The 23,507-nt window shown below is 32.4% G+C and overlaps 3 protein-coding genes and 1 long non-coding RNA gene across 5 annotated transcripts; 1 reads left to right on the top strand and 3 right to left on the bottom strand.

Annotated features, from left to right (window-relative positions):
* Positions 1-3,210: 3,210 nt before the first annotated feature.
* On the bottom strand, positions 3,211-3,864 carry LOC110629432 (60S ribosomal protein L27a-3). The gene has a single exon (XM_021776399.2). It carries the CDS (start codon positions 3,798-3,800, stop codon positions 3,360-3,362), a length of 441 nt encoding a protein of 146 aa, XP_021632091.1. The 5' UTR covers positions 3,801-3,864; the 3' UTR covers positions 3,211-3,359.
* Positions 3,865-6,196: 2,332 nt separating this feature from the next.
* Positions 6,197-7,544, bottom strand: LOC110630098. The gene is made up of 2 exons (XR_002490345.2): positions 7,263-7,544; positions 6,197-6,789 (listed from the first exon to the last, which is right to left on the bottom strand). It is a non-coding gene; the product is annotated as an uncharacterized LOC110630098 (long non-coding RNA).
* A 477-nt stretch (positions 7,545-8,021) lies between these two features.
* Positions 8,022-10,953, bottom strand: LOC110630097. The gene is made up of 4 exons (XM_021777413.2): positions 10,423-10,953; positions 10,178-10,330; positions 9,873-10,078; positions 8,022-8,439 (listed from the first exon to the last, which is right to left on the bottom strand). The coding sequence occupies exons 1-4, from the start codon at positions 10,885-10,887 to the stop codon at positions 8,235-8,237; spliced, it is 1,029 nt and encodes a 342-aa protein (XP_021633105.1). The 5' UTR covers positions 10,888-10,953; the 3' UTR covers positions 8,022-8,234.
* Positions 10,954-16,272: 5,319 nt separating this feature from the next.
* Positions 16,273-23,419, top strand: LOC110629993 (ABC transporter B family member 26, chloroplastic). Of its 2 annotated transcripts, none has more exons than XM_021777261.2 (18): positions 16,273-16,855; positions 17,336-17,463; positions 17,780-17,822; positions 18,065-18,109; positions 18,235-18,357; positions 18,436-18,539; positions 18,913-18,967; positions 19,064-19,134; positions 19,285-19,387; positions 20,062-20,272; positions 20,743-20,816; positions 21,216-21,272; positions 21,355-21,429; positions 21,645-21,719; positions 21,799-22,080; positions 22,206-22,270; positions 22,341-22,401; positions 22,886-23,419. In XM_021777261.2, exons 1-18 carry the CDS (start codon positions 16,400-16,402, stop codon positions 22,964-22,966), a joined length of 2,109 nt encoding a protein of 702 aa, XP_021632953.1. In that variant the 5' UTR covers positions 16,273-16,399; the 3' UTR covers positions 22,967-23,419. The 2 variants fall into 2 exon arrangements, with proteins under 2 accessions (XP_021632953.1, XP_021632954.1); XM_021777262.2 differs by having other exon boundaries at positions 16,451-16,855; positions 17,336-17,474.
* The last annotated feature ends 88 nt before the right edge of the window (positions 23,420-23,507 follow it).

Below are 23,507 nucleotides of genomic sequence, written 5' to 3'. Positions count from 1 at the left end.
AAATAACATATAAAAGTTTCAAATTGTTTCAATAATAGTGACTTATAATAATAATTAATATTAAAATAAAAAAATAATATTTAATAAAATAAAGTTAAAAGTTAAAATTAATAATTTTATAAAAAATTTCTAAAAATTTGTGAATTATTGTCGTAAGGACACTTAAAAATAGGTTATCATGTTAAATTATATAAAGTTTTTTATATTTCAACTACTATTTTTTTTCAAACAAAAAGTTAAAAATGTCTTCATTACTATTTGGTTAAATGATCTAAAATTTATTTATTTTAAAGACTTTTTTTTTCGTTTAAATTTTAAGACTAATTTAATAAAGAGTCAATATAAGTGAAGAATAAACATTAGAAAAGCTATATAAAAATATATTTCTTTAACTCTGTCAATTATATTTTTTATATATTTTGTCCAATTCAATAAACATATTAAAAAAAATAAGAACTTAATTTTTTTAAAAAATAAAAATAAAAATATGATATTAAACAAAGAGAGAGAAATGGTTTATCTTTCCCATTAATACAATTTTTGTGCTTTATATATATTTAAAATTATTTATTTATGCCCTTTTATAATTACAAGAAAAATATTTTTTCCTGGTGAAATATTTTAATTTAATAAAATAATAAATCACTATCCTATAAATAATATAATAATAATGTCATGTTACTTAAAATATAAGATCAATAAACTTTAAATATCAAAATTACAAAGTACAAAAGATAGTCACAATATACTCTTCCACAGATGACATAACTAATATCAAAGCCGTAATTGATTATGAATAACTATTGATTTATTTTAAGAAAAAAAATCTCCAAAACTGAAATTCCAACACCACCACGCTCGAATATTGAAAAATTGGCACAATGCAGCTAAATAGAGGAAACTCTAGCAGAAAGATGAATCTAATTTTGACTATAGATTGATATATGAAGTCAGGAAGAGAGGTGGCGTGAAGAACACGTTAGCCTTATCATCAATGTTTTCTTTTAAAAAAATGAAAAATTAATCCCTAATAGTTTTTATTAGTTACATTTTAAATTTCTATAAAATAATAAAATTATTTAGAGCATAAAAAAATCAGCCGTAAATAAAAACATTTTTATTTTATAAATTATCAATAATATTTTTAATTTGTGTTTAATTAGTATTTAATTACTATAAATTTATAAATTTCAATGAGTTCATCTTTAACTCTTTAAAAGAGTACAAAAATATATGTATTGATCAATAATATAGTCTTCCCATTCCATAATTTTTATTTATTTTTTAAAATTATTTTAAAATTATTATTTACTCTGTAACATGTAAATTCATTATTATACCCCATTTAATTTTATTTTATTTCCAAAAAACAACTCAAAACATTTTTGATATTGCGTTTGATTCAATTTTATCATACAAAATTATATGAAATTCAATTAAATTTTAAATAAAATTCATTTAAAATGAACTCCATTATTTGGCATGACACAATTTAAAAGGTAGAATTCAATTGAATTATATATGACTCATTTTTTTCATTTCCTAAACTACTCCTAAAAATAAAATTAAAAAAATTATACTTTATCGAAAAATTTTATTTTTAAATAAATTTATAACAACTAATAAAAATATAAACTCATTAAAAATATATTAATAAATTTAAGATAAAATTTCATGATTGGAAGGTTTACATAATATAAACAGTCATCTTATTAGTTAGAGAAAATAAACTTAGATATTATAAAGTATAAAAAAATTAAAAAAAACATATATTTAATAACTATCTATATATAATAATAATAGATAAATTAAAAAAATTAGTTTTATAGTTTTCACTTTTATAACCAATAAAGTACAAAGATAAATTATTGACAAAAAATTACTTAGAATGGCCATTTTAGTCCAAAAAATATTTAAATTTTTGTAAAATTCATTTCAAATTCTATCAAATTTAATAGGAATTGATTTTAATTATAATCAATTCCATGGAAATGAATTTCTAAAATTGAATTCTATTTTTTATTCAAACTAAACACACAAAATATAAAATTCAATTGAATTCCATAAAAATTTAAAAATTGAAATTAAACCAAATATAGTCTTAGTATTTAATAAAATTTAATATATTTAAAATGAATATAATAAAAAAATATTATTTCTTAACATGCATAAAAAAAATAAAGTGAACAAAAATTATATTATTATTGCATGCAATCAAATGATGCTTTATGGCTTGACTGGAGTGGGAGTAAAATTAGCAATCATATCAAATGATATTCAGATGTAACACATGCTTGATGAAATTGCAGGAAATGGCTGAGTTATTGATTTGGGACGTTTTAGTATATGACAAAAGTATGCTAGACTCATAACAATATTGCAAAACGTGTGATCGAGTTGCCTGTCATACCTATCTAATCAGCTAAAAAGCTTGAAGGGCAGCGACGGGGAAACCTTCCTCTGACACTATGTTTGGTTGGAGTTAAAGAAGAGGTAATCGAGGAAAGGAGGGTATGTAAATAAACAAAGGTGAGGAAGGTACAAGTAAAAGTAAGAAAGGTAATGCTTTCCCCTCCTTCCCCCTCAAATGCCAACTTTTCTTACGCACTAAATTGAGGCGTAAGGAGGGAGAAGTGAAACAATTCCTTCAAATTTTATATATGTTTCCCCCCTCCCCCCTGTCATTAATTCTTCTCTTCCCAAACATGATGCGCTCTTTTCTTTGCAACTCTCCCTACCCTTCTTTATCCTTCCCTTAATTACACTCCACTCACCTCATCCAAAATTCAAACACAATGTAAAGATTAAAATCCAAAACCTAGCCCGCGTTGTAATTGTAAGTGCCACAAATATCATGCATAATTTTCCCCTTTTTCCTCACTATTAAACACATTTATAGCTATAGAACAATACCCAAATGGCAAAAGAATCCATTTCCCGTGCAGAACACAACGATGGCCAACAAGACCAGGTAAACAGGGCCCCTTGCCAAGATAGAAACCTTCATATAGAATGGTTAGTGAAATCGTATAGGAATAAATCCTAGCCTCCCAATTCACTTCAAAATTGCGCCCAGAACAAGCTAAGCATAATAAATTAGTAGAATTTCGGGACCAACTACGCAGCTAAAAGAAATAGCCTCACCACTATGGTTTATTATCAAATAACAAAGCAATCACCAGTTCCCAGATTCTGGGTATAGACAAACCAAGTTCTAAAGCATAAATAGCATATATAATCATCAATGGTACAGAGTCATTCCAACATTAACCTCTAAATATCCAGACAACATAACAAAAAATAACCTTTTAAAACAATTGCAAAACATCATTATGGCAAAACTTTAAACAAAGCCTGACCTAGGCAGTGAGAACGACAGCTCCACCAGCCTCCTTGATCTTCTTTTCAGCAATCTTCGAAACAAGCTTTGCCTTCACCACTATTGGCTTGTTCTCAGGCAAAGCCCCCTTCCCCAAAACTTTAAAGTATCCAAACTGGGTAACATCGACCAAAGGCACATTATCCTTGGAAGTCTTGTCCTTCACCTCTTGAGGAATCATGGACCAGAGCTTGTCGATGTTGACAATGGGGCAGTAGAACTTGTTGCGAAGCTTGTGAAAGTATCGCATACCTACTTTGCCGAAATACCCAGGATGGTACTTGTCGAAGAGTATTCTGTGGTGGTGCATCCCTCCGGCATTACCGCGACCACCGGGATGCTTCCTGTGTTTGCCGATACGGCCATGGCCGGCGCTCACGTGGCCACGCTTCTTGCGATTCTTCTTGAAGCGGGTAGTCATTTTGGGGGCGTGGATTTGTTAGGGGTTTGAGCGGCGAGGGAAGGGGATGAGAAGAGGGGGAGTCGAGGGTTTTGGAAAATTTATTCGTTTGAGGAAAAGGGAGTAGTTTTGTTTGACGATTTTGTCCTCTAGGGTTACCATGATCGAAGGATGCTCATAGGGGTAAAATGGAGTTTTAGAATTTATGGGCCTACACTGTTGTCTTCGCTCTTCATTCAAGTGAATTCTAAACCTTCAAAAACCTTCACATAATTACAGATAAATTATAAATCTGAAAATAGAAATTAATCTTATAAGAAAATCTCTCTTGGATAACTTTACTAATTATTAGTTTGAGGAGGTTGTTAAAATATTCAGGGAGCCTCCATTATTTTTTTCAATAAGTCATAATCAGTGTTATTCTTGTACCGAAAATACTACTTATTCAGGTTTAATTACTATTATTTAATGTATAAATAATATTAAAAAATTAAAATAGTATAATGATTTATTTAAATATTTTTAATTATTTATTAAATTTTAATATTAAAATAATCAATTAATATGAACATTATAAAATATTGTTAGATAAATTTTATAAAAAAAGAAAAAGAGAGAATTCAAAGAAGTAGAAGTGGTATCGATGAGTACTCCGATTTCGGATCTTCGTTTTTCATTGTTTTCGTTTGAATTTTTTTATTATTTGTTCTGACCATTCTTATTTTGTCTTTTTCTTTTCTCCAAGCGAGGAGAGTTAATTTGAGTTAGATTTTTTTTGTTTGTTACCATCATTCTTCTCAAAATTTTTTGTCATAAACAGCTGTGTTGGGATCTTTTCAAAATTTTTCGCCATAAAATATATTTCTAAATTTTTGATGTTGTTCTGACGAGAGATTCAATGTTTATAAATCTATTTATTAGGGTTTCGAATGATGTTTTTAACGTGGAGAATAATTATTTGCATATATGAGATTTCACCGATATATTTGATGTTCATGCTCGTCGGCCATTATCGGTTGGGTTCTACAATATCTCCTCTTTCGATTGCCTCTAATGATGGATTACTCCTAATATAGAAGGTCTTTGACTTGCTTGTGTATTACATGTTCATTGTCTCTGTTTTTTTTACTGCTTCTTCTTTTGTGTATTTTCTACATGGTGTTTTGTACAGTCTATGCCATTCTGATTGTGTCGATACATGTCGCTCACTGTTAAGTTTGTACGTGGTCCTTTTTTATGAGTTTGCTTACCTATTTTGGTATCAATTCTGATATTAGAAAATCATATTGACGAATCGGTGCTTATCAGTGAAATCAGTAAACTTACAGTTGCTAGTTGGGGCATGTAATTGGACCATTCGGTTTTATTTTTGATTTGTGTGTTTTGATTTTAATTCTTTTGATTTGAATTTTTCTTTTAATTTGGGTTTTTTATATTCCGTAACTTCTCTTTTATCGCCATGTGATTCTTATATAAATACAATTTATTTAATAAAAAGAAAAAATATAAAATTTATTTCAAATTCATAAAATTTTAAAATAAAAAATATTTTAATTATAATTAATTTCATAAAATTTAATTTTAAAAATTAAGATTTATTTTTATTCAAACCAACCAAATAAAACATATAATTCAATTGAATACAAAATTGGAGAAATTAGATCAAACTAAACATAATATTAATTTTAACCCACTAAATTTTTATTTGAAAGGTTATATTTTGAGGTAATTAAAAGTTTTTCAAAATTTAAAAATATTAAAGAAGCACAAGTTTTTAAGGTAAAATTTAAAGAAGAAAAAAACTTTTATTTCAACCCACTATAATCGATGGATCGTGAAAGTTTTCCATCACATACCTTAAAAAACTTTCTCCTATTCCCAATCTTCTCTTATTCCCCAATCATATTGTTGGACTCATCAAGCTCCAATCTGATGGTTTAAAGGCGTGTGCCTTGTTCCAAATGAAACGCTCCAGGAAGGCACACCTTCCTGTTCACCGTAAGCAAGTATTTCCATTGACAAAAAATAAAAATCCATTTGAAATTTGTAAATTTACCAAAATCAACTGTCAATAACCAGTGCTAAATAGTCTCTTTTAATTTCACTCCTCAGATGTCAGTATTCTCTTATCATCCTTCTTAGCTTAACTGCATTTTGGACTTCTTTATTTCAATTATCCTTTTTAAATATCCCTACAATTGCCTAGGGAGTGATTTTATATAATGTCTACTTAGATTAAATAAAGTGGAGATAACCTTTACTCACCTTTTTGTTGTTAATATTAAACCCTTATCCGATTTATGAATGTGAATTACACCCCCTTTAATTTTCCAAGAATTATATAGTTGCATTTGTTTTACATCTAGTTTGTTCGACTTCTTGTTTAAATAATTTTAGTCCCAATGGCTCATGAAAATTAAGCAGAGAAAATTGAACCAATAAAAAATATGCATAGTACTCCTTTAAAAGGAAGAGCTATTTTGGGCTATGGTATTAATGGCAACCCACCCAACAGACTATCAAAGTACCAATAACCCCAATGGTTGCAATTGGAAGTAATTCTAGAGAAAGAATATTCCTCTTGATTACTAACCCACAAAATGCATGTTCTTTCTTCAATTAACAAAGCAGAAAAAATTTGCAGTCAATGAACAAACCAATCTGCAAAATGAAAGTAAAAGTCCAACCACTTAAAGAAGGTTTTCTTAGGCCTTTTTTTTTTTGGCTACATATCATTAACTTCAACTGAACCTTACATGGGTTTGCAAGCTCAAAATATAATTTTGGGAATATTTGAAGCGTGGGCCCCTGAGGTGAAGTTTCTTCGTTTCTGCTCCATACAATATTCTCGCTTAAAGAATTTGCGGTTTCCTTTACTATATCTGACCAATCAACTAACATCTCATTTATAAACTTATACAAGGCACTATGCAGAAGGAACTAAATGCATACTTGATTGCTTAAAAAAAGAAAGTTTACCTGGTTTTGAAATACCCATCATCTGCTTCTGCTGCTAATCAACACAAAAAAAAAAAAAATGTTACGGATGAACAAGATATGATAAAAAAAATATTTTATTACAAATGAATAAAATTTTGAAAAATTGTCTATATTTAAAATCATAATTCTTAATACAGGCTCTAGCATAAAAAACAAAAAAAAAAGTGATTCTATAGTTTGTTGTTTCGGGTGTGGACTCCAAATATTGCCGCAAGACCAACAACCCGCCAAACTGAACGAATATCAAATTAAACTGAAAATAATCCCAAAACAATATCATGAGAAAACTGTTTATTTTCCATCTCTATACCGAAAACCATGGAGTAGCCAAAATGCTTATTCATTAACACAGGAAACGTAAAGAAAAAGCAATAGCTGTATGCGGAATATAATCAAGAAGAGAATTAACACAATAACATAAACATAGATATAGTAGAGAAGGAAAAACAATAGCAGCTGCAAGGGGATAATTAAGAGCTCAACTCTGACTTTAGTGGCCAATCCCGGGGCTTGGAACATCAACATACATTTTACAGTAGTCATGATCTCCTTGTCAGCTTCATCTCTTGAATTATCTTCCAATGCCTACATGCTCTTCCGTTCCTCTTCTTTCAACAGCAAGCAAAAGCACAATCCATGCCCATCCTGCTACCCACTTTACATTGAAACATCAGAGACAAAAGAAGCACACCAATAACCCAGCACTCCAAATATTGGAGTAAACACATATGCCCGCCAAATGGAATGAATATTAAACTAAATTGTACATACAAACCCCCCCCCCCCCCCAAAAAAAACATTCAATAAAATGGATCAATCAATTAATTGATAGATAAAAAGCTTTCATCTCCTTAGCTACCAAAGAGAGGAACATCCAAATCAATACACAAAAAATAAGTGACAAAATGATAGAGCAATAGATAAACATACAGCTGGGAAACAAGTGTCGAGCCTACCACCAGCACCACCCTCAATTGCATAAGAGAGGGAAAAGCAAGAATGAAGCAGAAGCAAGAGAAGAAAGAAGCGTGAAAGCAACAAAATGCTGCAGAGAAGTAAACACAACATCGTTCCTCCTCCTGCAGGCGTTGAAAGGGAGAAGGAAGCCCAGCACAAAGATAGTTCTCATGTTAGCCAGAATTAGAAAATATCCTCAATTTCTACTGTTAAAGTAACACTGGAATTTTGCATGAGTTTTACTGTACTTCATGTATTATCTATTATGAATAGCATCCAGCAAAAAAATACAAATACGTGTTTCTGTCATTAAAGGTTCATTGTAGAGGAATACAAAAGAAAGTTACCGAAACATAGGGTCATAAGAATAATAAAATCCACTTCTTTATGCTTTACACATTCAATAGTGATAATCAAACTGGCATTTGACAACATATAAACAATCGAATGAACACATCACAGCCAACAATAACAATAGTGTCTGTTTTGTGCAATTCATTATTGTAGAAAGAGGGTAGCTCCAACTAAGACCATCCATAATGTCAACGCCACCCAAAAAGCTCGGCTTTTCTCAAGTCCAGCTGGAGGTCGCCACACCAGAAAGTCCCCTAAATAGTCTCTTGATGATGGTAGTTGATTGGTTGTTGATCCACTTCTCCTTTGACCCTTGTCCTTGTTTTTGTCAGTCCATGTTGCTGCATAGCTGCATTAAGTACACGCACACATTGTCATTTCTCAAGCAGATAAACTTAAGGATACACGACAAAATTGAAGATTTATTCAGGTCGCCACATAAAACCAAAAAGGTAATTAATTCTAGACAAAGCTCAAACTGAGGGCAAGGCAATATGGAGAATACAGGATTAGATTAGGACTGTGCAAAGTTATCAAGAAGAATATAGATGAATTTGCAACTTGCAGACCCTGCAAGGCACTTCACATGAAATTAAGAGATTTTGACCTAAACATATTTCTTCAGCTGCAGCACACACATGATAAATGGATTTAGAATTGATGTTGACACTATAATGCATGGATGGACAAACAATTCATCAAAATGCACCTACCCCCAACATCCATCATTTATCATTATCAATAATAATAATAATAATAATTTATTAAGAGATTATAATAGCTCCATGCACATCACCACTTGTCTTGCTTTGGAGAATCCTATACAGCAATATGCAGAACCAATTCCAACAGCATGGTATTGCTAACTTAAAAAAAATTGCCAACTAAGGCATGCAAATGACAAATAGCTACTGATAATGTTTAAGCCCCATTGTACCATAAGTCAGGAAGCCTCAAATTGCCGAGAATCTATGCCAAGACATGTCAAAGACATAATAGAGAAAACAAAAATGGAGACAAACTGATTATGCCAAGGACTCATGGCAACATTAATTTGATGCAAAAAAAAGAAAGATTAATATGGGACAAATTACCACTACTCCAGTCAGCTGGGTAAGATGGCTTGAACAATAGAGAAAGTGATCAGTTGAATGCAAAAGATATCAATAAAGGTGAAATACTTAAGCTGAGAGAATTTCATAATTTGGTTGTGTTCCAAACAGATGTGACACTGGAAAAATAAACAAATATACATGAAGGTTACATCATAACACTAGAAGCAGTGCAATAGCCCCTCTTGGATCCCAACAAAACTAGATAGGACAGATGCACACTGATGTCAGCCTTCATAGTAAGTGAAAGAATGGTTAATATAGAAAGCTAGACCCAACTACGTAACTGATTCAGCAGCAGCGCAGCACTTATTGAACTGAAAGGCAAACATAATGTTTTATACCAGCCTTGATAAAAGGGAATTACTGCCAGCTTGAAAAGAGTTACCTATCTACCACAGAGCAGCATATATAAGAAAATACTCGGTAGATATATAAAGTGTTGGTTTAGTAAACAGAAATGAGCTTCTAGTTATTTCGCCAATAGTTTGTTTTGTTGCCTTGTAATAAGTTGTTAGGAATCTTCAAAATGCATATAAATTAAACTGTTTTGATTCATCTGTCATCAATGTAAACAGAGAACGCATTATTCCAGGAGAAGGAATGAAAAACTAAATCCATTCAGACATCGTAAATTTAGATGATTGGAAAAAGAAGCAGCAAAATTTACCTGTCATAACTGGAACCAATCAGTGGAATGGTAACCATCTCTTCCTGGGATATCTTGAGCTTAGGTGCTTGCAAAATATAGCGAAGATCTGCAGCTTGGCGTCGGATACTGAGACTGGGGTGCTGCTTTTCCAATTGCTGGTAAAGAGCAATACAATCTGCATGGCGGTTATTGGCCTCATACGCCATAGCTAACCATATTTGAATCTGAACAATCACATAAAAACAAAGTCCTCTAACTTAAGTCTGATAGAAATATTGTAAAGTGCGTCAGAAGATATCGTTATTGGTCTTCAGAAATCCAACCTCACCACCAAAAAAAGTGGGCCTTGGGATGATTGTGAGTGCGGCTTCAAGAAACTCAATGGCTCTTGCATACATGCCCTTTCCATAAGCCTTTTGTCCTAACTCAAACATCAACTGAGCTGTTGCTCTCCTTTCCGCCTGCTCCTGAGCCACCTGTTCTTGCATAATCAACCAAATCAGCCAAATTGAAATAAAAACAACTCCTTTTTTCAAAGACGATCGATTTGTATGGATAAGGAAGGAACCTTTTCGAGCTCTTTTCTCACTCTCATCTTCTTCTCTTCTTCAGTCTCCTCTCTATCCTCACTTTCGCTATCTTCCGCTTTGTTTTGCAACTCCTCTGCCTTCTTCTCTAACTCTCTCATCTCCTCAATCTCCTTTACTCTCTTTCTCATCTCCTTCTCCCAATCGAACTCCTCTTCTCCCCGCTCTCCGTTACCGTTCCCGTTCCCGTTCTCTTCATGGCTATCAAAATCCACGCCATTCATTTTCGAATTCGCTTTTCCTCTCGCCACCACTCTTTGACTCCTAGCTTCGCCGTCCGATTCAAAGCTCTTGCTGGCCAGAGAAGTAGCGTAAGTGTGAGGATCCCTCTTCGGAAGGTTCAAAACAACGTCTACAGCTACCGGACGGGTCTTCCGGTCCGGAATTACGGCCCAAGGTGAGGCCATATTTAGTAATAAAGCTAAATTTCCAACACTAGCGGACATGGCGGCGTCGGCGGAGAGGAGTCGAATAGAGAGAAGTGTGATATGACTTATAAGGTTCTTCAGCTGAGAATACTGTGGTGTAGATATTTAGCGGGCTTTTAATATGTAATGACTAAAATATCCTTGTCGTAGCCGTAGAGAAAAAATGTGAACGTGGCATTATGTGGACGAGAGCCGTGTCTGGAAACTGTAGCAGGCCGTCCATCGGCACACGGAAGCCGATCGTTGATTTATTGTGAACTCGTGTCAAACACGTCACTCCAACCACCGGTGATTCTACCATGTCGTTAATAGTTCATGTTCAACATGACAAATGGTTGAAGTGAACGTCTTTCCGGTAATATCAGTAGCGGATAGCAGGAATTTAAGTCATAGTTCAATTTAAAATAAATAATTAAAATAAATAAAGCCGTATTCTTTTCTATTTTTAAAACTACTATCTATTTTTTTATTATAGTAATATAAATAGATTATTATAATATTATTTAATTTTTGTTATCATGCAAGAAGTTGCATTAGAAATCCAAAATGGGCAAAATTCATACAACTGGCCCACTAAGACTCATAAAGCCATAGATAACACAGACAAAGCCCAGGAAGCCCATCAGAAAACCCAGAGAAATCTAAGCATCCACCGATATGCCACCGCACCGATTAAAGAAAGACCAACCGACAACAACACCCCGATATCAGAAAACACCTCCCGACAAACGCAGCACAACAATCAAAACATCATCGGGACACGAGAAAAACTTCAAACTAAAAGTAATAAAACCCATTCAGCATAAAGCAAAAGGAAAAAAAAAAACACAAAACAGAGATTGAGCTTCACCAAATCAATAAATAACATCGAAGGCCAACAGAGAGAAGAATTCAGCGCCACCGCAATTTCAATCCATCGTAGCGATGAAGGGACCGACTCGAACTCAACATGCATGTCGGTGCCTATTCCACTGACCTTCCCAAAATTCCGACAGAAATCGATGAAAGGGGCCGATGAGCAAACTTGACCACGCCAACAGCAGGCCAGCTCAACAAAACCCCAACATCAAACACATAATTAACCAAAACAAACAAACAGAAAACATGAGACACACTCTGACTAAGAGAATCGCCAAAGCGAGGACCACTTCCCGATTAGAATAAAATCTAGGCTTCCTCAGAGGAAGCCGATGAGAACACTAACAGTTGCGTTCTTTCTCTCTTTTGCTTCCTTTTCTCTCTGAATCTATTTATATTTAATTTTATGTTATTTTTTTCAGTATTCAAACCATTTCTTAATATTTATAAAATTTCTTAATAGTTATTATTCCAGCTAGAGGGTTGAGGCAGGAGAGTCGATCTCTCTCTATATCTTTATTCTGTGCGCCGAAGGTTTGTTCGGATTGATTATGCATAAAATTTTTCAAGGTGTTTTACGTTGTTGCAATGTGAATAGGCGGGCTCCGAGCATGTTGCAATGTGAATAGACGTATTCCGATATCTCATATCTTCTTTTTTGCGGATGATAATATGATAATTTACTATTTTTTAAAGCATCCTGAAGTTATTGTCATTATTGCTATTTATGTTTATGCGTTGGACCAAGAAATTAATTATGATAAGTTATTTATGTGTTTCTCTAAAAATATTAATTTAGTTATCTGTAGTTAAATTTATTCTATCCTTGATTTTCAGGAATAGCCAGATTTTGAATCATATTTAGGGCTGCCAACTTGTGTTTCAGTTTATAAAAAATCGTATGCTGCAAAAACTTAATTCTTGGAAGCGTCGAATTCTTTCCAGAGCAGACAATAAAGTATTACTCAAGATGGTTTGGCAAGTCCTTTCCAATTATGTCATGAATCTATTTTTATTGCTCAAGACATTGTGTAATGAACTTCAATAGCTTATGGCTCAATATTGATGGTCCAAAGGTATGAACAATAAAAAGAGAATCCATTGGGTCAATTGGCAAAGGATGTGTCGTCCTAAACACTTGGGTGGCATTGGATTTAAACATTTTTATGATTTTAATATTTCTATGTTAGACCGTAATGCATGGAGTCTTTTAACCAAACCTGACTTATTGGTGGCTAGATTATTAAAGGCTCAATATTTTTCGGACTGTTCGTACTTGGATTTAATGTTGGGGAATAATCCAAGTTATACTTGGAGGAGCCTTTGGGAATGGAAATCCTTAATTTCTCAGCGTACGTATAAAAGAGTTGGTACTAGTACTACTATTTCCATGTGGATGGATGCATGACTGTCTTCCATGACATGGTCAAAAGTGGCTAATGATATGCCTGCAGGTTACATTCCACTCTGTTATTAGATTTAATTCAGGATTACAAATGGAACTTGTCCTTAATTCAGTCCGTGTTTTGTGATGAGAATGTTAATGCTATTGTTGCGATTCTTTTAATAGACGGTCTATCTCAGATTATTGGGCATGGAAATAGGAGGCCAAAGGTAAATTTTTTGTGAAAAGTTCTTATCATTTTTTGACAACACAAGTTAATGTTGTTGGCTGCTACAGAGATGACACATCCTTGTGCATAATACTTGCTATTTCTGTTATAACGCATCTGAAACTATAATGCATGTTTTTGTCCCATACCCCTTTGCTCGAGATTGTTGGCTGCATATTGAGGTAGGCTGGGTTCATTCTCATGTCAATACTATATTTGAGTGGCTTTCTCTTGCGTTAGTTCCCGCATTGTTGGAACAGACTGGTGTGATTTTGATCACCCTTTGGGCTATTTGGACACAGCATAACCAGTTGGTTTGGAAACGAGTATGGAAGCCTCCTCAGCAAGTGATCTCTTTTGCTCGACATTTTTTAAAAGATTGGACTGCGGCACAAGCAAAGCCAGCAAGTTTAAATAGAGACGTGACTTTAATGCTGAGTTGGAAAAAGTCTCCTAATTTTAAAAATAAATGTTGATGCAACCCCTTTTAATCATTTTTATGTTGGATTGGGTATGGTGACCCGTAATAGGCTATGAGAGTTTATTTGTGCTAAGTAAATGGTGGTTTTTGGTGATGGAGCAAAAATTGTAAAAGTTTCAATTATCAAAGAAGCTCTTAGTTGGATTAAAAGTGAGGGATGATCCAATGTGATTGTAGAGTTAGATGTTCAACTTAGCGTTCGGGCTATTACTGATCCTAGTTACATGGATTACTCGGCCTTTGATTCAGTTATTGTAAGTTTCTAATTAATAAGACGAATAGTATTAATATTCATTATATTTCTCGATCTCCTAATGGCGTCGCACATATATTAATTACGACTGTCTATTATTTGACATTTCACCTCCTACTTGTATCATGTTGAGACTTGATCGTGCTTAATAAAATTTCTCTACTTTTACTTTAAAAAAATATATATTTATAAAATTTAATGTTTTACTGTTGCTATAATTAAAAAAATTAATAAAATAAATCATGTTCTGAAAATTTAAAATAAATAAAAATTTTAAAATAAAGAAATTATAAAATAAATATATAATTGGAAGATAAATTTTTATAAAAAGTGAATAAATTTATAATTAAATTATGATAATTTTTGTTGATATACTTTCAATAAATAATTTAAATTTTCATAAATAATTTAAATTTAGAATATAATTGTTTCATATAATTGGAATATAATTAAATTATAATTAAAAAATTAATTTATTTTTATAAATAATATATATATCTCAATTGGATTGGATGGAAAAAAAATTATCTAAGTATTTTTTTCTTAAAGTTTATGTTTTTTTTTTTTTTTTTCATTACCGTTTTCATAGTATCATAATCTAAAAACTTAATTAAGCCGTGAATGGCACCTTTTAATGAATTGAATTTGATGATTAATCAATTATTTTAGTAACTTTTACTATCACTGCATATAAACTAAAAATTGTAGTCGTTATAGTTATTATTATTATTAAAATGAAAATTTTAAAATATATATTATAATATTTAAATATAATAAAAAAATTTCATAAAACATATTTTATAAATATATATATATTTTTTATTTTATAATAATTATCATTAATTAATTACAGCAACCGACTCACACTCGGACTAATGAGTCAATACTTCATGAAATTTTTTAAATTACATGTTTAATTCATTTTCAGAGAAAAATTATTATTAAATTTTTAAAAAATTTAATAATTTATTTTTATTTAAAAATTATACCATTAATCTATATTAAATACTTATATTTTTAATCTATATAATTTTAAATATATATTATTTAATACCTATAAATTTAAATATTTATACTATTTGAATTTATTTATTAAAATCTAAATAAATTTACTAATAATTTTTAATAAATTATTAAATAATTTAGTTTTATAAAATATAAATATATTTCTAACCGTATAGTTTTAATATAAAAACAAACTAATAAATTTTTAAAAATCAAGAATTTGATAATTATTTTTTATAAATAAAATTATAACGCTAAATATTATTTTGTTAATAATAAATTTGCTTTTCTATTTTAATAAAAAAATTTACTTTTAATGTTTAATATTTATATATTAATATTTTTTCTTTTAAAAAATACTTATAAATTAAGTTACTCATATTTATTTTTTATAATAATTTTTTAATAATAATTAATAATAATTATTTTTATTTACTTTTATTTATATAATTAAAATTATATATTAAATTATTTAAATTTATAAAAAATAAATTTTAAATTAAAAAAAAGAGTATTATGAGTAATGAATTTAAATTATTTAATATTTTCATAAATTATTTAGATATAAAAAAATAGATTTAGTAAAAAATGAGTTTAATAAGTTATAAGTTGAATTAAAATTATTTAAAAATAAATCATAAATATATATATATAATTAAATACATTTCAAAAAAATTAAATAATATTTATATAAGTAATAAATTAAACTATTTAAATTTAAAAACAATTAAATAAAAAAATTCATTCAACGAAATTTTATCTATATAAATTTTGTCGGTTACTTCATTTAAAAAAAAAAATATCGGTTACTTTGACTTTTTAATTTGAAAATTTCACTTTTAATATCTATATTAATAAAAAAAATTAAATAAATAATTTTAAAAATTTTACTAAAAAAATAAAATTAAACCTTCTTAACTTTGAATCGGAATTAATTATAAAATTTATAAAACATTCTATCAAATATAATAATATTGTTTTCAAAAATATTAATATTTAATTCATAACAGAATAAAAATTTAATAGTTAAAACAATTTAAAAATATTTTTAAACAATCAAATCAATCACCCATAAATATATATTTATTTCAAAATAAAAATAAAAAATGGCATAAAAACAGGAAAAAAGAGAAATTCGATGGGTCCCACCATCTCTTTCTCTCCAGCTCTTTCGTACACGAAATAGCAAATTTCTCACGACTCCTCTAATTTGCCCCAAATCTCCTGCACCACAGGCACGCAATAGTAAACAGAGCGGAGAAGAAGAGAATAGAACACGTAGCACCTCTAGATTTTAAACTTTTCATCGCCTGAGAGTCCATGGCTCTGCTGCTGTGCAACGCAGTGGCACAGCGTCACTTCCTCTCTTCGCTTCACTGCAAAAATCGACGATCTCTCAGCATACGCCCAGCTGCCAATACCAAACTCCGATTCTCTACCTCTGACTTCTCCCGGAGCAGTGGATTACGTCGTTTGTGTCCTCTCAAGTCTTCTTCAATTAACGGATTCTCCATAGCTAATAATGGTCATGTAGAGCAGTTTGAAGGTGAGCAGAGAGAGGAAAATTTTGAGTTGCATGAGAGACTTAGGAAGTTTTTTGAGTTTCTTCCATCAATTTTGCCTGGCGGAAATTGGTGGAGCTTCTCTGAGGATGTGGAGGTTAAATATTTGGCCAAACCTGTGACCTTGTGGCGGGCGCTTGGTCGGATGTGGCAGTTGGTTGCCCGGGATCGTTGGGTCATTTTCGCCGCTTTCTCTGCCCTGATGGTTGCAGCCGTGAGTGTTCTGAAGCTCTCTGTATTTTCCCCCCACTTTTGGAACGCTTTATGTGATTCGAATTGCATAACGGACATCAAATTTTTTCCACAGCATTTTGTTTAGACATTTGGTAACATGATTATTGTCTGGTTGGATGTTGGAAATTTTTTTTTGGGTGTGAAGGATAACTTGATTGTTGTCTTTGTTCTGTGGATTCGGTTTTTTGCAGAATGCAACGCTGGCATAATTTCATGTTCTTGAAACGTAGGCAACATAAACATGTAAAATAAAGCCTCCTGTCACATAAGGTTCCCTGATAAGTTATATTTTTGGCTGCGGATGCTAGTCATGCATTGTGGTTTATACTGCTAAATTTTGAACTAACTTTTCTGTCTAATTTTATTTGGAGATAAACTGTCATAATATAGTTTTCTTAATGATTCTTTGTTTTGTTTTTTTTTCTTCTTTTTAATAACTAAATTATTCATGGGCTGTCAGGTTTCGGAGATCTCAATACCACATTTCTTGACAGCATCCATCTTTTCTGCCCAGAATACTCAAATTGCAGTGTTCCACCGAAATGTGCGACTCTTGGTGTTGCTATGTGTTATAGCCGGAATATGCAGGTCAAAATCTTGTATGGTCAAAAGTCCCTTCTGCTTTAAGTTGTAAACTACACAACATAACCCTTTTTCCACACCTGCATATGTCTAGGACTGATTGAAAGATCATACATATATATGTATATTGCATTTTCATATACAAAAAATTTTTCACTGTAGTATTAACACGCCATTAAGTTGGTATCTTACTGAAAATGTAGAAGCAATTCCGCTTTATATACAATATCATATCATTTTCTGTTCACTTTATTGAACGTGTGCGAGAAGGATACCTTGTGACTGCCCTACTGAACTTGTAATCTGTTTATGTGAATTTCAGTGGCCTACGAGGTTGTTTTTTTGGCATTGCGAATATGATCCTTGTAAGTTGCTCTCTCATTGTTTAGTCTTAAATTAATATAATCATCTTATGCTGTTTGTTCATCTCTAGATGCTACTATTTTCTGTAATTTTCAATTCTGCTTTACATAAACATCATGTCTGAGTTGAAGAAAATTTCAGGTTGACTCCAGTTTATACATATTGATAAAGATGTTTTGATTGAAACATAGTCCCCCCTGGAAGGATGATGACTGATGCTGACTTTTTCCTTTAATATCTGTAGGTGAAACGAATGAGGGAAGCACTATATTCTGCTCTTCTTCTTCAGGTTCATTGTACTCGATCATTTTGTTAATCTTTTTTCATCGGCATCCAAAAATGCTGCTCCAAGCTATATCTGCCTTGATGTTATGACTTATGGATTAACTTATATTGGTGGTACAATTGTTGTAGGATATATCTTTTTTTGACAATGAAACAGTTGGTGATTTGACTAGTAGGCTTGGTTCAGATTGTCAGCAAGTGTCTCGGGTTATTGGAAATGATCTTAATTTGATTCTACGCAATGCTGTACAGGTTGTTGCTTATAAAATTATCAATTCCACTTGTTTGCTTGCAATATGAGAATTTAACTCTTGTTTTATGCCTCTGCAGGGTTCAGGTGCCTTGATCTATTTGTTAATCCTGTCTTGGCCACTTGGTCTGTGTACGTTAATAATATGCTCAACTTTAGCAGCTGTAATGCTGATATATGGCATGTAAGATTTTTTTAAAAAAAAAAAATCTTTTTCCTTGCTTTTCCTTCATTACACTTGAGAGAGCTTTCTGAAAGGTCACCATCAGAATTAGTTTGTTGGAATGAGTATGTTTGTTGGGTTCCTCACAAAACAGGAAAGCACACATTAGCAATCAGCGAATGATGCTTGATTTGATTATCTTGTAGTTTAAGTAAATGTGAACTGAAGAAAGGACTATTTAAGTAATTGATTTCAAAATCTCATGAAAAAAGTGTTTGATGTTTGAAGGAAACACCATAGGATGTAAAATGCTTTGAAGTAAACTTATGCATCCTAGTTGTCAACTTATTTTCAGTGGATGCTTACATAATTATGTTTCATTATTACATGTCAGGTACCAGAAGAAGGCAGCAAAATTGACTCAAGAGTTCACTGCTTCTGCTAATCAAGTAGAATAAGATGAATTATCTCTAAGCTGTTGGAAAAAGTGCCTTTTTTATTCAGTTTATTTAGAAAATAAACAAAATATCATAATTCTTGTGTAGGTGGCACAAGAGACATTTTCTTTAATGAGAACAGTCCGTATTTATGGTACAGAAACTTTAGAACTTGAAAGGTAAATGTCATCTAGAACCGTAAAATTTTTTCAATGATATTCTCTATGTGAGCACTTCTACCACAGTAGAAGACAAACAAATGCCAACAGGCTGATATATATGCTAACCTAAATTTGTGCTGACAGAAAGACATTATATTTGGTTCATAGGTACAATCTGTGGTTGGAGAAATTAGCTAGTATAAGCTTGCGACAAAGTGCAGCTTATGGATTTTGGAATTTGAGTTTCAATACACTTTACCATTCTACTCAGGTTCAGCTTCTTTTTCGATTTTGTCAGAATTTTACTTAGAAGTCATTGTGCATTCCAGACAGAGGTAGCTTCTGTTTTGTGCATTTGGTCGCATAGTCTAACAACTTTGTAATGCAACTATTATTTGGTCCTATTGCTATTGTCCTTTTTATTGTTCTCTTTTCTATTTTAGTTCGTGGACTTTCATTGGCCTGGTGTATATGCATTAGTATGCTAGCTTGTGAAATTTGTTGCATCGATAGATTTGGTGTACTGTTTGATTCAACTGAACATTCTATCTTAGCTTGATGCTTTTTGGAATACCTCAGTTTTTTTTCCCTTTTATTATTTCTTGCTTGGTTTTGGACAGCAAGTCCTGCCATGTAGGTTATGTCTTGAACTGGCCTTGTTGATGCCAATTAAGTACTTGATTGTGACATAGCCTACATTCCTTTATCTCTCACTAATAGATTGTAATACCGTTGTATTTGAAATAATGAGTCAGTACTCAGTAGTCATGCTTGTATCTTTTTTACTTCTTTGAAATTAATTCTAGAATTAGCCACTTTAGTTTATGTCATATTGAGCATAAGAAAGGACTTTTGTTGTAGTCTATGTTTTAGGCAGTGCTTCTTTGGTCTTGTTTGAGTTATATGCAAATTCACATTGCTTATATTGGCATATGTATTTTTTAGGTTATTGCTGTGCTAGTAGGAGGAACATTTATTCTGGGTGGTCATATTACAGCGGAGAAACTTACAAAGTTTATATTGTATAGTGAGTGGCTGATATATTCTACATGGTGGGTGGGGGATAATTTATCGTCTCTTATGCAATCTATTGGGGCAAGTGAGAAGGTCTTCCAATTGATGGATCTCTTGCCAAGTGATCAATTCACATCAAAAGGCAAGTATTTCACCAACTATGCAGATGTTTTAGATGTTCACATTCTCTTATCTTGAGGAAGTCCTTTTCATGCTTTTTTATTAAAAAAGATTATTAAATCTGTGGAGATTGCAACATTAAAACGCACATGCATATTCATGTCCTTCTATGAGTTTTTAGATGGTTTTCCAGATTAATGAACACAACTAAGACAGTATATCTGTTCAATTTTGTTCTTAATAACTTCCTGCAAACATTTTATGCTGGTTTCAAGCTTCTCCAACTATGCACTTTTGTTTGGCTACTTCAGCATTAGGTTTAGCTCAACAGTGTTTTTTTTCTTGTACTAATTTTTTAAGCAAGTTTATGTTATACTGAAGATAAAAGGAAAGTTTGGCTTCTTAGTTTATTTTTTTTACAATCGCGCAGCTTCAGTAGTTTCCTCTCCTGCTGGCTTAGTTGTTTGGATTTTGGGTTTTACTGCTTTACAGGTCTGAAGTTGCAGAGGCTGGTGGGTCAGATAGAATTTGTAAATATATCTTTTTATTATCCGTCAAGGGCCGCGGTATGCATTTATCTTCATCGTCTGATTCCTGATATTGCACCACTCTCCTTTTCCTAGCATATCTTCCTTTCCTACTTTTGGATGAGTTAAAATAGTGCTGGTCCATACGTGTGAGTGTGCATAAGCACTAGTTTCCTCCTGATCTTTTTAATTCCAGTTTGGTAAAATAAGGTGTGCTTTTCCATCTCCTGCCCGTCCCTTATTGCAGTAAACTCTGTAGTTAGCAGGAAAAATAATTTTCTAACATTATAATTTTTGGAGTGATAAAACCAGCACAGAGCAGTCGTATCTTCCTTTTCACTTCTCATTTCCTTTAAATGGCTATATTACTTATATGCTGTGGATACTGTTCTGATGCTGTTGTCTGTTTTTAAAATCTGTGATTTGAAATTTGGGCAGATACCTGTACTGCAACATGTAAACCTGTCGGTGCATCCAGGTCAAATGGTGGCAATTGTAAGTGTCAGTTCTCTTATACATTATCTTGCATCAAATGTGATCATTGGAAATTACCTGCTGCTTTTCTTTCATTTTTCAGGTTGGTCTTAGTGGTAGTGGGAAAAGTACATTGGTGAATCTTTTGCTTCGCCTTTATGAACCCACTAATGGTCAGGTAAAATATTTGACTTTTGGTTGGACAGTATCAACTTAAAACTAATGTCTCAGGTGGAAGGACTCGATGCTTTATAATTGTGATCAAGAGTGAAAAAAGCTTTGAGGAAAAAATTGGTCACTCCAATCCTAATTGTTGATTGATGGCTTCCCTCTTGGAGATTTTCTATGGAAGCCTACTATTTAAATTTTCTAACAATTTGCTATTTATTGCAGATTTTAATTGATGGCTTCCCTCTTAGGGAGTTGGACATCAAGTGGTTGAGGGAAAGAATTGGATATGTGGGACAGGTTCGTCGTTAATTCCTAACATTAATGGGTTTCTGTAGATTCAATGAATTTCCTTTCTAAAAAGAAGAATTTTGAACAGGAACCAAAACTTTTTCGCATGGATATCAGTTCAAATATCAGATATGGGTGTACACGTGATATAAGCCAGAAAGATGTTGAGTGGGCTGCCAAGCAGGCATATGCTCATGATTTCATAACTAATCTGCCCAATGGCTATGAAACTCTTGTGGATGATGATTTGCTCAGTGGGGGTCAGAAGCAGCGAATTGCCATTGCTCGGGCTATTCTTAGGGACCCTGCAATTTTGATCCTTGACGAAGCTACTAGTGCTCTAGATGCAGAAAGTGAGCACAATATTAAGGTATCTACTTCAGCAAATATCCATAATCGCCCTTTCTCCTTTTCTCTGCACAAAAAAAAAGGGGAATTAATCTGAGAAGTAATATGACTTGCGGCCTTTATTGTGCCATTTGCCTCCATGTCTAGGGTGTTCTTCATGCCATTAGAAGTGACTTGACAACAAAGAGAACTGTCATAGTAATTGCACACAGGTAGGTCTCTGCTGCCCCCCTTCAAGTGTCAGTTGTTTGAATTGAAATTTGACAGGTTCATCTTCTTCAGGCTTTCTACAATACAAGCTGCTGACAGGATCGTGGTGATGAATGGTGGTCAAATCATTGAGGTTGGTATTCTGACTCTCTGTGGAACTCTTAAAGATTTATTCTATTGTTCTGTTTTCTGCTCTAAAAAGCAATACTTGGGCACACAAATGCTGCTTAAATAAGCATCACACTTTGCTGACGGGGGTAAAAGAACCTTGAATGATTTTATTCCACATTATCCCTCAAGAGTTTTTCTCTAGAGAAATTGTTGATGTTGGACCTTGTAGATCCTTTCCCCTTGAAAGTATAATGCACCTTAGGGGAAGTGCCTGAACAGCTTACCCCGCATGCAGTGCCCTTGAGTGTACCAACTGAGGGAACCTTAGTTCCTTGGTTAGATATGGGTTTTGAGTTTGTCTGTCTTGTTTCACTTAAATAATGTAAAGGCAACCTTCATATGTTGTATTTAGGCTGAAGCAACTGAAACCTGAATTATTTGTGGAGCATACTTAATGATCTTAGCCTGAATTACTATGAGCATAATTCTGTATTTCCACCACACAGATGGGCAGTCACAGTGAATTACTTCATCACGATGGCCTTTATGCACGATTGACTAGAAGACAGGCTGATGCAGTGGCATGATCAAATACTGCTTTCACATGTTCAATACTATTTCCTCAAATCCTCGGTTGATATATAGTATTGGGGCTGAAAGAGCCTTTTAACTGCTGACTTGTGCATTCGTTGTATTCTACCAAGTACAAAATGAAAAATCTTGGAATGAGAAAGCTGACAACAGAGACATCACTGAAGTCTGAAGCAATTTCTGCATTCTCCATCTGTGTGATGTGAAGCGTTCAAGGCAGCACAAAACAAGACTTTAACCTTTTCTTTTTCTTTCATCCCACCCTAATGCCTGAATTGTATTTTAAACAGTGCATATAGTTTATAGTGATGAAAAATGAAATTAATTCACATGGTTCATGGAAACTCATGCAAATTTTAATCATCCTTCATTATGATTGTATTCAGCTGTTTATTGCTGTTGAAATTTATGTTAATGTAAAGCTCACAAGTCTACAAAAGTTTGGATAATTGGCTGATGTTTACTGTGTGCTTCTTGAAAGGATTAGGTGGTATAAATGCATGCTATAAGCTGCAAAGTGTATCCATACTATTTGTT

The sequence above is a fragment of the Manihot esculenta genome, chromosome 13 (genome assembly GCF_001659605.2).
Source record: "Manihot esculenta cultivar AM560-2 chromosome 13, M.esculenta_v8, whole genome shotgun sequence".
Classification (NCBI taxonomy): Eukaryota; Viridiplantae; Streptophyta; class Magnoliopsida; order Malpighiales; family Euphorbiaceae; genus Manihot; species Manihot esculenta.
This window is presented reverse-complemented; position numbering and strand designations above follow the sequence as displayed.

Excerpts from the sequence above, each read along its gene's own strand:
- LOC110629432 (XM_021776399.2), bottom strand. The coding sequence starts at position 3,800 with ATGACTACCCGCTTCAAGAAGAATCGCAAGAAGCGTGGCCACGTGAGC.
- LOC110630097 (XM_021777413.2), bottom strand. The coding sequence starts at position 10,887 with ATGTCCGCTAGTGTTGGAAATTTAGCTTTATTACTAAATATGGCCTCA. Across the intron at positions 10,331-10,422 it reads TGAGAAAAGAGCTCGAAAAG|GTGGCTCAGGAGCAGGCGGA; the intron begins GTTCCTTCCTTA and ends ATGCAAGAACAG. Across the intron at positions 10,079-10,177 it reads CCACTTTTTTTGGTGGTGAG|ATTCAAATATGGTTAGCTAT; the intron begins GTTGGATTTCTG and ends GTGATTGTTCAG.
- LOC110629993 (XM_021777261.2), top strand. The coding sequence starts at position 16,400 with ATGGCTCTGCTGCTGTGCAACGCAGTGGCACAGCGTCACTTCCTCTCT. Across the intron at positions 17,464-17,779 it reads GTTATAGCCGGAATATGCAG|TGGCCTACGAGGTTGTTTTT; the intron begins GTCAAAATCTTG and ends TGTGAATTTCAG. Across the intron at positions 21,430-21,644 it reads ATGAACCCACTAATGGTCAG|ATTTTAATTGATGGCTTCCC; the intron begins GTAAAATATTTG and ends TATTTATTGCAG.